The 12,942-nt window shown below is 41.3% G+C and overlaps 1 protein-coding gene across 2 annotated transcripts; it reads right to left on the reverse strand.

Annotated features, from left to right (window-relative positions):
• Positions 1-2,457: 2,457 nt before the first annotated feature.
• On the reverse strand, positions 2,458-5,295 carry DUSP13A (dual specificity phosphatase 13A). Of its 2 annotated transcripts, none has more exons than XM_061375982.1 (3): positions 4,910-5,295; positions 4,406-4,623; positions 2,458-3,125 (listed from the first exon to the last, which is right to left on the reverse strand). In XM_061375982.1, exons 1-3 carry the CDS (start codon positions 5,278-5,280, stop codon positions 2,926-2,928), a joined length of 789 nt encoding a protein of 262 aa, XP_061231966.1. In that variant the 5' UTR covers positions 5,281-5,295; the 3' UTR covers positions 2,458-2,925. The 2 variants fall into 2 exon arrangements, with proteins under 2 accessions (XP_061231966.1, XP_061231974.1); XM_061375990.1 differs by lacking the exon at positions 2,458-3,125 and adding an exon at positions 3,145-3,415.
• Between the last annotated feature and the right edge of the window lie 7,647 nt (positions 5,296-12,942).

Consider the following 12,942-nt stretch of genomic DNA (forward strand, 5'->3'; position numbering starts at 1 on the left):
ACCTGGTTTTCAGATTGTCTTCAGAGGAAGTCCAACTTTTTGTTCTGGAATGGTCACTTCTCACAGGAAGATCTCATTCCTGGATTGTTTGCACTCCCCTGTGGACTTTGTCAGATGCATTTTAAAGATAAACATAAAAACTAAATGATGAAACTTGAAAAGGGATAAAGGAATTAAGAACAGATGAAGGAAAGGCCCCAGGACAAGGCAAGTCTGGGGCAGGAATGCCTGTGTGCCTGTTTCAGAGGAGATGGAAAGTAATCAGCTCCTGGCCAGGCTGGATTTCCAGGACTGGTAGTTCCTGCAGGCTCCTCAGAGGGCATGAAGGCACCGCTGCATGAACCTAGGTAGTTTGGCCTATTCTGCAGGTACCCAGCCTACCTTTAGCTACTTCAATATCTTTCTAAGGACCCTTCCTCAATTAAGAGTTAACATTCAATTCCTTTTGTCTCCTGGGTTGCTTAGGCCCTATTGACAGATGTACATTTCCTGAAGTAAGTGCCACTGGCGAAGCAGTATTTTCTTTTGTTTTGGTTCCTTAGTCTAACTTGCCAAACCAATAATTGAAATATAAATTTTCCCACTGATAGTGGAAAATAATGAAGTACTAACGTCACGTCACATCATGATTTGAACTACGGGTAGTACAAGTGACAGGTGAGAAGGCCCTTTTCCTCCCAGCACATCACAGCAGACAGTATTTTCTGGTTTAAGAAGTTACAGGACTAATTCTAGTGCTTTTGCTTATGTTGACTGGGTTTTTTTTTTCCTGAGCAGACCTTTTGCTTATGTTGACTAGAGTCTTTTTCCCTGAGCAGGCCTGGAGCCAAATTTAAACTGTATATAAGGAAGAAAGCAATACAGCCAGGCAGGAAATATAGACAATACTAACTGCACAGGTAAAAAACACTTCTGTGATTTGCTAGTGCCCTTGAAAAGAGTTTCTAACTAATTCATTCCTTCCACTGGGGTATGTCTTGATGTACAAGATCACTGCCATGTCACTGGTGGTATAGATGCTATACTGACTCAACTTAGCTTTGTACTCTTCTCTACTCCTGATGAAACAATCCTCTCCCAGGATGAGCAGTATCTCTGAGAGCAGGTACTAATTTACAACAGAAGCAGCTTTCACAGCTGTGGCTTTGTGGGACAGATGTTCAGCGGCATGCAAAACATTATCCTGGTGGGGGGGTCCATTAATCTTGCTCACATGTGTCTAATTTTGCCCAGCCTAAAGCCATTAAGATGCATTATTTCACTCAAGTGAATTTCAGATTTTTCAATGCCATGTCTTGAAAAGGTTTCCAGACTAAAACCTACTGTAATGTGAATGAAGTATAAATTATAATGAAATATTAGCTCATATAAATCCCTATTAACTCTAATGGAAAACTTCAAAGCAAACCCAGCTCCTCCTCCACTACTCTGCTGCTTTGTGAGGTATAAAGATTGTCTTAGCACTGTTGGGCTTTAAATGTGATTTTCTATTTGATCTTTTTATACTACAATGTTTTCTCTTTCTCTCATCAGTGGAGCTCTTTGGCAGCATCTAGGAAAATCTGGACCATCAAATAAACCTCTGAAAGGATCTTAAATCTGCTTACTTTGCAAAGCATTTGTGTACGCTGAAATAGGGAGGGACTCCTACATTCCCATATGTGCTAGGCAGTACCACGTTATAACCTCTCCAAGAATTAAGGAGTATAGTGGTCCTGGGAAGGAAGAGTTTTAGCTCACAAGTTATCACTATTTAAGTTTTCAAAGAACCTTGCAGGTCTGTCTCAGCAGAGAGGAAAATGATCAGAACTGATGCTTCAAATGCAAACAAGCATAAATGTATTTATTTAATCTGGTGGGGGAGGTTTAAAAGGTCAGCTAATCAATAAATCAAACCAGTAGCAAAGTGCAAAAATAGATTTGATTATCACTTCATGGTTCATCACAAAGTAACAAGCTAATTTTCAGGCAGAATGAATTTCAAATACAGCTGTTGCTGCATGAACCATCACATTGGTTTAAGTACCAATTAACTGGTGATAGGAAAAGTGACATCCTCAAAACAGCTTAAAACTAATTAGTATCAATTAAGCCTAGCCACTGACATAAGCAAAGTTCCTACCTGATGATAAATCAGGGATGATTCAAAGCTACTTACACAGAACTGGTTTGGGATAATTGGGAGGGAGAGTTAACTAATGAGCTTACAAAATGCTTTGAAGAGCTGACATCTTTTTTTTTAATGTCCTCAATATACTGCATAATATAAATTATCTTGCCGAAAACATATTTACACAAGGAAATGTTTACAGATTTGCTGACCCAGAGACTACAGAGAGAGCTGCACTGACGTTTATTCTGCTGCTGTGGGTCTTCAGGCTGTCCCAGCTTTCTGTAGTAACTCTGTAGTATTTAGCAGACCAGTGAAAGAGGAATGTTTCTACAGCACTACCTGTGCTTTTAAGAAACTGTCCTCACCACATCACCAGGCCTGAAATGCAAAAAAGATTTTCTTGTGAAAACATGCACAGAAGAACTGTAACCAAACGGAGGAAACTGGCTGTCACACTCCAAAGTAAAGGGCATGCAAGCATACTGTACAGCTACATGCAATTACTGAACATGCCTCTGGCACTAGCACAAACTAGGAACAAACTCTGTCCATCTTAACCAGTCCAGTGGAATCATCTGGTTGCACTGTGCTAGGCACTGCAGCACACAGTGCTTATGGTGCTGATCTTGGCTGTACTGGTTTTGGAGAAACTGAGCTATCAGAATGAATCCATTTACAGTTCTGTTGACTTTTTTCTTTGATGCACAATTTTCTTCATTTTTTTCAATATGCATCAAGCACAGGAAGCTGTATGTGCACAAGGACTATGAAGGTTGAAATTCAGAGAAGTGAATGTAAATGGTTTTGCCCTTTCAGCAGTCCTTCTTTTGCCGTAGCTGAACATCCAAATTTCGCAGGTGTTTCAGAAAGCCACGATTGGGTGAAATCCATCGATGTTCTTTCACTGTTTTGATGGCTTCAACCAACGGGAGGTGGTGATTTATCATGAGGTATGCCAGGACGAGAGAAGCTGACCTGCTTACTCCAACTGCACAATGGACCAAAATTTTAGCTGGTTAAGAAAAAAATAAAATACATATATAACCAGAGAAGAGAAGCAGTACAGTGTATGTAGTTCAATTTACAGGGGAAGCAAACCCCTTCTGCCTTCTCCAGCTTCGTCAGAGTAACACTGCAAACATGATATATTTCTTCCCCTTCTGATAGATCACATGAACTGCTAACAATTAAGTCTAATTTGCAATTGTTATACTCCTTGCATGAGAAGTGCCATGAGATTCCAGCCTGATCTCAGAAACACTGGTAAATCAAATAAAATCCTGTTGAAGTAATGAAGTTGTTCTGTTGTGAACAAGACAAAAATCAGACCCATTGGTTTCACAAGCGCTTACTTAGGTGAAGAAGAATGCTAAAATCTGGCTTGAAAGGATGGCACTAACACATTAGCCACCAAGAAAAAATACTGGCCTAGTAAAATTGCATAATAAGGCAATCAGCTGCCACTATAATACTCTTTTGAAGGCAGAACTTGTGATACAGACTGAGACAGCTCCATTAATGCCAGTTTGCTTATGCTAAGAAATGCTCTTTTATGTAATACAGGTTAATTACTATTATATTGCACCAGTGCCAAGAAGCTCAGTCTGTTGTGCAACACACTATAAATCTCTTTAGGTAAACGTAAATCTTCTCCCTGGGGGCACAGCCCTTCAGGCCCTGGTCATTCAAGAAGCTCACCTGCAACATATGAACCTCTTCATGCAGTTGGTGGCTGTAAAAAGCAGGACTTCTGTCTCTTTATTCATTTGTTCTTACAAATACAGTTGCCATAAGAGGGTCTTAAAAGAGGGTGTCCATTTTAAATGAAGAGAACCATAGAACGGTTTGGGTTAGAATGGACATTAAAGATCACCTGTTTCCAAATCTCTCTGCCATGGGAAGGGACACCTTCCACTAGACCAGGTTGCTTAAAGTCCCATCCAGCCTGGCCTTGAACACCTCCAGGGATGGGGCACTTACAACATGCATGTTTTTGCTTCTCCCTTTTTGAACTAGCCTTTCCTTCCAGATATTTTTCTCTCTCCTCTCCTCTCCGCCCCAGTCTCTTTCGTATACTGTTCATCCCTTTTCTCACACCAGCTTTCTGGAACCTAGTTAGAGCTACATCCATGTAGCCAGCGCTCCCTCCTCCTGCCACCCAACATGCAGGTGACCAGCAGCTGGCAGGATGGCAGGAGACCATGCAGTGACTTGTCCACCACCAAGCTTGTGGAGCTGACCTGTTACTAGAGACTACCAACTCACATGAAAATGAGACCAATAATTGCATACCTCCTGGTGTGTTCAAGGCGTTATGGATAAATTGTGCTGCAGAGAAAAAGAACTGGCTTATATCAAAGCTTGGGAGGTCATGGGCTGGTACACCGTAATAATCAATGGTTGCTCCATAGAAGTCCTGGCCTCCGTGGCTGTATGATGTGCCATGGGCAGCATTTAAAACATGAGTCACACCCATCTTCCAGAGAACAAATCTGTTGTGAGCTGTTACTCTAAGGAAAAGACAAAGACAAATTGAGAAGTGTGCAGAGATAATCATGGAGCAGGAAAAGTGCTGTGATTGTATCCCCCAAGCCATTTGCCGGAGTGTTGGTGCATTGCTTCTGAGGGCTAACCAAGAAGGAAGTACCAGCTTAGTCATAATTTTCTCTCGGAAACTGCTGTCTTCTATGTAAATGATAGCAATTAGCAAAACTATGAGCTGTCTAAAGCTGCACCTATGAGGCATACTAACAGACAGAATGTAAGGTGGAGGTATGTCTGTAAAGCTGTACTTACAGGTCTCCTAAGAAGAGGTTAGGCCATACTTCATCAACATGATTGCAAGAGGGCCGCCCAGTGTTCAGGAGCTGCTCAATTTCCTTAATGGAGGGGACATCCTCCATGCATGTCCCAGGGCCTTCAGGTTCCTGGGAGCCCAGCACCTCCACCCCAGACATGCCAAGAGCCAGGGAGAGATCCTCCTCCCAGCAGCCAGAGGCAGGGCACTGTGTGCTGGGGCGCTGCCAGCCCCTGGGATGGTCACGGGGTGAGCAGGGAGATGGGCTGAGGCAGGTGCCGGGCAGCAGCTCCTGCTGCAGAGCCACACTGCCCCTGCACTGTGCTATCCCCTGAGCCCTCTCCCCAGGGCTGGCTACTTGCCTGTGCATTGCCCTGACAGGCACAGCCAGTGGAAACAGGTGCATATCCCAGATTAGGCATTACAGGGTCCTTACTGGTTGCAGTCTACTCACCCCCAGAGCCATGCTGCTCTGCTGCACAGCAGTCTGGGTGCTGCGGGTGTTAGCCACATGTGGCATCAGCCCCCTGCCCACAGAACACCCACCAACACATGGCTATGACTGTTTTCAGTGGTAACCTCAACAGAGCAGCAGCAGACAGTGAGAACTGGAGGCTCATCACAAGCAATTTAAGGTCTGATCAAGGAAAAATGGAAACCTGTCCAGTGCAAAAAGAGTGGCAACTCTCTCCCAGTAACAACTATCATTTATTTTGAGGTTCTTAAAAGCTTAATAGCTGTGAAAGGGTCTGAAATACACCCATGGGTCCTACTGACATGATCACCAGGAGGTTAAACACCAAGTGGATGATGAAATCTTGTCTATCACCAGTAATCTAGATAAATGTATTTCTTGAAGGTACTGGTTTTTCACCAAGTAAAATTATCTGAGCCTAAATGTAGGTTATACATTTAATCTTTTCTATTGCAGTCACTACTTTCATCACTGTATAAATACATCTGCCACGTATTTTATGATACCTCCCTCTGTTGAAAGGAGAACAAAGGAGGTGAGTATAATGGTTGTCAGGTGAAACTTCTGAGCCACTGAGTTAGCTTGAATAGGAAGGTCTGGCAAGCCTCAGGTTGGAGACCCATCATATCAAATTGTAATACTAGTGAGCCCTTTCAAGTGCCTGTGCTTCTGGTCTGCAGGATATGGGATTCTTGGAAGGGGGCTGCAAAAGTGTCAGTGGTGGAGCTACAAGGTCAAACATGTGAATTGCTGATGCTTTTCCTTTGTAAGTCTGGCTGCTCACATGCTGACAAGTCATGGTTATTCTACCAAAGCAGTGCAGAAGAGAAGGTGACCCACGAGAAGAAACTTGCTGATGATACTATCCCCTGTAGAAAAAAAGGCAGCGAATGGAAAGAACCTTTGGTCAGGTGTGAGCCACCTTTATTTCACATGCATTGATTTACTAAGATGGAGAGATGATTTGCTTTATTTTAACAAAAGTCATATCGTGGAAAGCTGCTTGAAACCAGGTATTAAAGTCTGGACTAATTAACTATGCTCAGGAGTACTTAGGCTGAGAGATCAAGGCAACAGCTTCTAGCATCAGAGGGCAAAAGTTATATGCAAGAAGAGAAAAAAAGAAGTGATTTTGTTTAGAGTCTCCCACAAAGCAGAAACTGCTACAATTCTGGGAATTCAGAGAAGAAACTGTTGAAGAACCTCCTGTATAGAAAGAGACTGTTAGCTCCCACTACTACATATGTTCTGGCCTAAAAGGTGAAATAAGAGAAATTACAAGCAATAGTGCTGCAGTGGGGCAGGCCCTGCTGTGAGTGAGGCAAGCAGCTGGCCAGATCCAGCAGAGGAGATCACTGCAAAAATGCTTAAAGTTATATTTCAAGCACTATGTATATATCCATCATATGTCACATTGTTTTTCTGTTTTGTTTTTCCTTTTTTTCTTTTCTCATTTCTCAAACTGGTGCTTTAAAAGCTGACTGATTTGTGCTTATGGATGAGGAAAATTAACTGACTGAGCAGGTGAAGTTGTTTAATTTGATTTACTTTTCCCAGATTTCTGGGTGGAGGCTCAAGGTGAGGCTTTACAAGAAGGTTTTGGTTTATTTTAATGAAAGTCCAGCCCTTTTGTTGCCAGTCAAGTTCTGTCAGAAAGGTGACACTCATGTTTAAGTCTGGCTGTTTTTCAGCTGTAAAAGTTTTATTGGCCTCTACCCCAAACATACTGACTAAGAATTCAGAGTTCATGAAACCTGTGACATGAAAGCTGTTGAGCAGAAAAGTATGAACACCAGAAGAGTGATCTCCAAACCGTGTGTACCTCCAACATTTGTATGACGTACACCTTCAAAACCCTGGCCTTCCACACCTAGCAGCTTCTAAACACTTCATAGTCTGCAAACGTGACTGGTAAAGCTGTTTACTGATTTTTTTCTATTTGCCAGGAGTTGCCTTTGTAACAGACAGGAAGCAGAGATGTGACTTTCAGATGAGCTCGTTTTATGTAGTAACCCACAGGATGTAACCTCGCTAGAGAGAATAAGATCATCTCTTCCTGCTCCATGTTCTCCCCTGGCTGCTGTTCTATCGGTGCCACTGGGCTTGGATGTCTTGGAGTGTACATCTCCTTCTATGTGTTTGCACAGGATTTAGCCATCAGGTCTGTGGGTTGATACAGGACAGGTTCTCTCCATAGGAGATGTGCTTTGATATGAAACTCTCAGGAAGCTGGAGAGCCTTCTTAGCACAAGTGCTAACTCCCCTAACTGAAGCTGAAGGCTTTGTTCCATCATCTCCCTGTTCCTACAGTGCCTTATTCTGTCCCTGCTTTATTTTGTCTGTGTGTTAACATTCAGGAAAAGGCCACAATTCTCTTGTGAAGAACTGTATTTTAGTTTGCATAAATGCAAATGCTAAAAAATCTACAAAAAACCATGAACTTAGCATTGTCCTCAAAGTTGGCAAGAGAATCCTTCCAGGTGGAATTTTTTGTCCAGATGGATTTGACTCTCCATAGCTTTGCTTCTTTACTTGTCCTTTTAAAGTCACTAAAGGTTGATGTAAAAAGCAACAAACTGATGCATGGTTACACTGAACAGAGGCAGAATCAGCTTTCTGTGCAGTATGGACTTTCTGAGATTCTGAAGAGTTTGAGTATTCTCCTGACTGTAGGATTGGTGGGCAGCTCTAAGCCAAACATCTGTGTGCAGTTATGTATGATCTTAAAACAGCTCCTGTTTAATTTCAGAATACCCAACAGACGGCATCCTTCTAATCGGACTATGCCTTTGTGATTACTTTGTAGGTAGAACTTGGCGCATTAATCTGCAAACATTCCCTGGATAATAATGTACCAGGTGGCAACAGTGTAAACTGCCATGGAGTGCTCTAGTAGCACGCAGCATCGGCAGGAAATTGTTCAGCAGTCAAATTACCTGGCATTACCAGGAAAATGTTCAGCAGTCAAAAGCAGGGGGGTTGGAGCTTGATGATCTTAAGGTCCTTTCCAACCCTAACTATTCTATGATTCAATGATTCTACGTTCATGGAGGCCCTTCTATTGAAAATACTATCAGTACTAACCAGTGCCATGCCTGTGACACTTCTCTGTCTCTCTAGTGAACACTGGGCCAAAATCAAACTCATATACCTGAAAGAAGAAAGCTTTCAGAATGAAAACATTATGGCATGAAGTTCAGCTGGATTCTATAAATACAGTCATCTCCAACTGCAACAGATTTACTCATTTCATTCATGAGCCTGTTTTGAGGATTTGATTTCTGGGATGATTAGTTATTGAAGAAGAATCGAACAAATAGAATTCTGGTACACTTAGGTCAATATTAAGTGAGACAGAATTTTCTGGTGTTCTACAACATTAATGTATTTTTAATGTATGGAACAATTTTGTCCTATTAGCACATAGAGTTTACTTTTTTTCCTTTCATTCCCCCCCCTCCCAATAATTTAATCTTCTGCCTTGAAAAAAAAAAAAAATGATTATGCTTCACTAATTTGATTAGTTCTTAGGCATTCAGTCTCTTTTTCTTCCATTATGGGAGTAAGAAATGTTAAGATAAAATAGATGCTTGAAAGCTCACGCATGACTGATCTAACCATGCTTTAACTGAAGTAGATATTACAAAGAAATTATAAGGCAGGACCTAATTTGTACAAAAATGAGATTCCAAAAAAAAAAAAATAAAAAAATAAAAAGGCCAAAACCCAGAAAAAGAAAAAAGCATGCTTTAGATCAATTACCACTTCTTGTGAAAGATTCCCCCTCCTCCCCTTTTATGTTGTAGTCTTTGCTGCAGTAGAATTTTTCTTAAGTCATTCTCTATTCAGGTGGGCCTTTCTTTCCTCTCTTGATATTTGAGATTGATCATTTCAAATTATTAAATGCTAACAGTATTACTTAATGACACAGTGTTTAAAAAAATTACAAAAGTATTACATTGACACATCTCATTTTCCTTTGCTATATAATATATAACTGGAGCTACTTGGGAAATTTCAATATAAATTTCAGGGTTTTTTTGATGAAGTGTCAGCCTGAACATTGCATCAATGTAACTATGTGAAGTGAATGTCTTGTTTTCAATCTAAAGATATACCCAGTGTAATTACACATTTTAAAGACTTTTTTTTTCCCTTGGCAATCCACAGGAGTTTTAAAAATATCTGTAGCATATAATTTGTCATAAATTGTCAGACTGACATGTCAGCATTGCCACTGCCTGTCAAACTTACATCAATGCCTTCATGTCACATGGCATGAAGTGACATAACTCAGAGTGATGGAATGAGGTTTACTGGAAATTTCTGTTAAATAAAGCATAAACTATTTAGATAATTCACCCTGTTAAAGAACATCAAATGTTAGCAAGGAGAAGTAGTTTTCAGCTTTGAAGTGCAGTGTCTAAGCAGCTATTTCATGTCTACTTTCATTTAAGAGTTACAAGTTTTAAACTGTCCTCTTTATCACTTTTCTGTGCAAGCTGATTTTGGTCATTTTCCAAATATTTGTTAGGTGATGAAACTAGACAGAGCAGAAAAATGCCATTAGCAGTGACAGCTTCATATAGAAACTGACCATCAAGGCTTTCTCCAGTGCTGAGGTTGCCAAATCGCTGCTGCAAATCAGCCCAGCATCTTTCACAGATAGGCACAAAGCTCTCTGCAGGGACACATGGCCAGGCTGCGTAAGTCTGCTCTGCTTTTACTGTGGATGCAGCTCTTGGCCAGGGGTTTGCTGGATGGAAATCTGTTGCTGATATAACATACCTTAGGGCTGGTAAACTTCACATGCATATATAAATGCAGCTCATTTTCCAACCTGAACTTCTAAAATCTGGAGAACGAATTTGGGAATTGTTTGTGAGTGGATTGCTGGTCTTGCTATAAACAGTGTAGGGAAACAGGACAAGGAAACTTTTGCTTTCATATTTGCTTCCTTCCAGCAATCTGGTGAGCTGGTGGATTCTACTGCATGTTTATGGTTCTTTTCCTTTAAAAAAAACCAAACACACTACAAAGCCACAGGACTCTGAACAAAGCAGCACTTTCCTGGCACCTCCTCAAAAAGGCTAACAATGAGATGCTCAAAGGTGAATTAGCTCCAGGTCTCTGCTTAAGGCCCTGACATGGTGACCTGTTTGGTGATGAGATAGTTCTGCAGCCTGCTACAGCTATTTTTGCAATAATTTTTTATTTCAGGTTTTGCTTATTTTTACATTTTTAGCTTAAAACTGCTTTTCAGATACAAGCAAATGCAGCAATGCATTGTAAATTGTATCAACTTGGCACCTGGAAGTGTGCAAAAAGTTGTGACTGATTGGCAGCTAGTGAAGAAAAATTCATGGCAGAAAAAGTGAAGAATGCATGTAGTAGAGAAACTCTTGTTTAGCTAAATGGCCTTGCCCTCCTATAAATCTGGTTTCCTCGTCAGAAAACTGCTAGTTATAGTTAATATCAATGTGTGGATCTGGAGTAAGCAAGATTACCTCAATTTTCAACTTTATGAACAGGTCCATTATTAACAGGAAGACAAGGTCCATTCATACTTTGTTTTGTGGGGTTTTTTTTTCAGATTCATACATTTGTGTTCTATGGTTTGTCACTGATGAATTCAGACTTGTCAGTTTTTCATCTAGTGCATGTAAAGGGAAAGAGGGGAACATTGCAAGGACTGAAACTGCACTTAATCCCTATACTGTTTGCAGGGGGTGCTAAACTGGTAAAGAAAGTGGAACAGTCCCTCTGACCTCAGTATTTCATTTGGAAACTACACATTATTTGGTGGAAAATCCGAACCGCTTAGGTATAATTATCTTTGAACGAGTATCAGGGTATGTGGCAATAAGCTGCAGTTATTACAGCTTGTTTCTGTTCTGGATAATCACTATTTGATCTACTGCCCATTACAGTTGAGATTCTACAATCATGGGCATTTGCATTAGATTGCTTGATGACTTGACAACTTGAGCAGCTTTGAAGCATTTTGAAATGCAAGATTTCCTTGTTTCACATGTAAGCTTTGCAAGAGATCCTTTTTCTCTCCTCCCTGAAGAAAGAACACAAGTTCCAGTTCTCTGGAAAGGCCAGTGTCATTAACTTAATGAAGCTATGCTGGCTCCTGCTTTTTACTTCAACTGATGCTACAACTTAGAATTGTCTTGGACCTCCTAGCAATTGCATCATCACCAAAGTAAATTCTCAACATTCTTTAGACTGCTCCAAAAGGCTGGCTGCTACCAGGGGCACTTGAATACAAAACCAATTTATTTCTGAAGTCATCTGTTTCTAATCTGTCTGTCTCCTTCTGTCCTCTTCATTTGTATTATTTGTAGGTTACAAAGCTCCTGAAGTTACAGTACCTACTTCAAGCTTTCATAAGTCATCTGTGCTGTTCACACCTGTGCTTTATATCACCTTGGATAAATGACTGAGTGCTGCCAGACAGCTGCCAGTTCTTATTTATTTTTTTCTACAGACATCAGGAAAGAATAATGGTGCCAAAAACGGTGCATCTAAAGAGAAAAGTAATCTCTTGTAATGACTACTTGATATGAAAATTGACAGGATGAGGGTCCTGGAAGTTTCCCCTGCTATTTTGTCTTGACAAATGTCTTTGATGAAGAATGGGGATATTTTCATTACTACACTACTGGGTTTTTAAATTATGTCATGATCACCCTATGTGTTAATTCATTTCCTAAAAAAATCAATGAAAAATCCCATTTAGTGTGGTTAGAAACCTCTCATCTCTTTCTCACATCCAGGCTGTACTAAGGTACTTCCCAATGATGGGCAGAAAGATCATGCTGGAAAAAAATAACAGTATCTTCCGGGAATAATTTTACACCTTTAGCCTAATTTAAGCATGTTCTGTTCTTTTTCAGTTAGAAAAGTAAGATACCCCTGCTTCCTTCTCTGTGAAGACAAGCTGAGAGAGCTGAGTTGTTCAGCCTGGAGAAGGCTTCGGGAAGACCTTGTAACAATCTTCCAGTACCTAAAGGGGGCTCTAAGGAATCCAGAGAGGGGCTTTTTACAAGGGACCTTAGGGACAAGACAAGGGGGGATGGTTTTAAACTGACAGAGGGGAGATTTAGATTCAACGTAGGGAAGAAATTCTTCACTGTGATGGTGGTGAGACACTGGCACAGGTTGCCCACAGCAGCTGTGGCTGCCCAATCCCTAGCAGTGCTCAAGGCCAGGATGTATGGGGCTTTGAGCACCCTGGTCTAGTGGAAGATGTCCCTGCCCATTGCAGGGGGTGGAACTGGATGTTCTTTAAGATCCCTTCCAACCCAAACCATTCTATGATGATTGTGTAATTCTCCCTTCAGCAAATCTCTGTGGGGATTAGGAGTCGGTTATTTTTATGCCTTTTAAACCATATGCTGCCAACCATCTACACACGTTAGGGATGTCTTACACTGCCCGAAGGAACTCTCTCTTCACTCACACATAACAAACACTCCCACGAGAGAACGGCTGCGGCCCCTCCCGGAAGCTGCCCACCGCTGTACCCGCCCTTTCCGCCTCCCGGGG

Source organism: Neopsephotus bourkii, unplaced genomic scaffold, assembly GCF_033783945.1.
Source record: "Neopsephotus bourkii isolate Nb327-2 ecotype Australia unplaced genomic scaffold, CSIRO-AGI_Nbou_v1 NB_196, whole genome shotgun sequence".
Lineage (NCBI taxonomy): Eukaryota > Metazoa > Chordata > Aves > Psittaciformes > Psittacidae > Neopsephotus > Neopsephotus bourkii.

Bases quoted from the DNA above. Each gene is read 5' to 3' on its own strand.
- DUSP13A (XM_061375982.1), bottom strand. From the start codon at position 5,280: ATGCACAGGCAAGTAGCCAGCCCTGGGGAGAGGGCTCAGGGGATAGCA. The intron at 4,624-4,909 runs GTAAGTACAGCT...TCTTTTCCTTAG, and splicing joins AACCTCTTCTTAGGAGACCT to AGTAACAGCTCACAACAGAT. The intron at 3,126-4,405 runs GTATGCAATTAT...TTTCTTAACCAG, and splicing joins CGCCTTGAACACACCAGGAG to CTAAAATTTTGGTCCATTGT.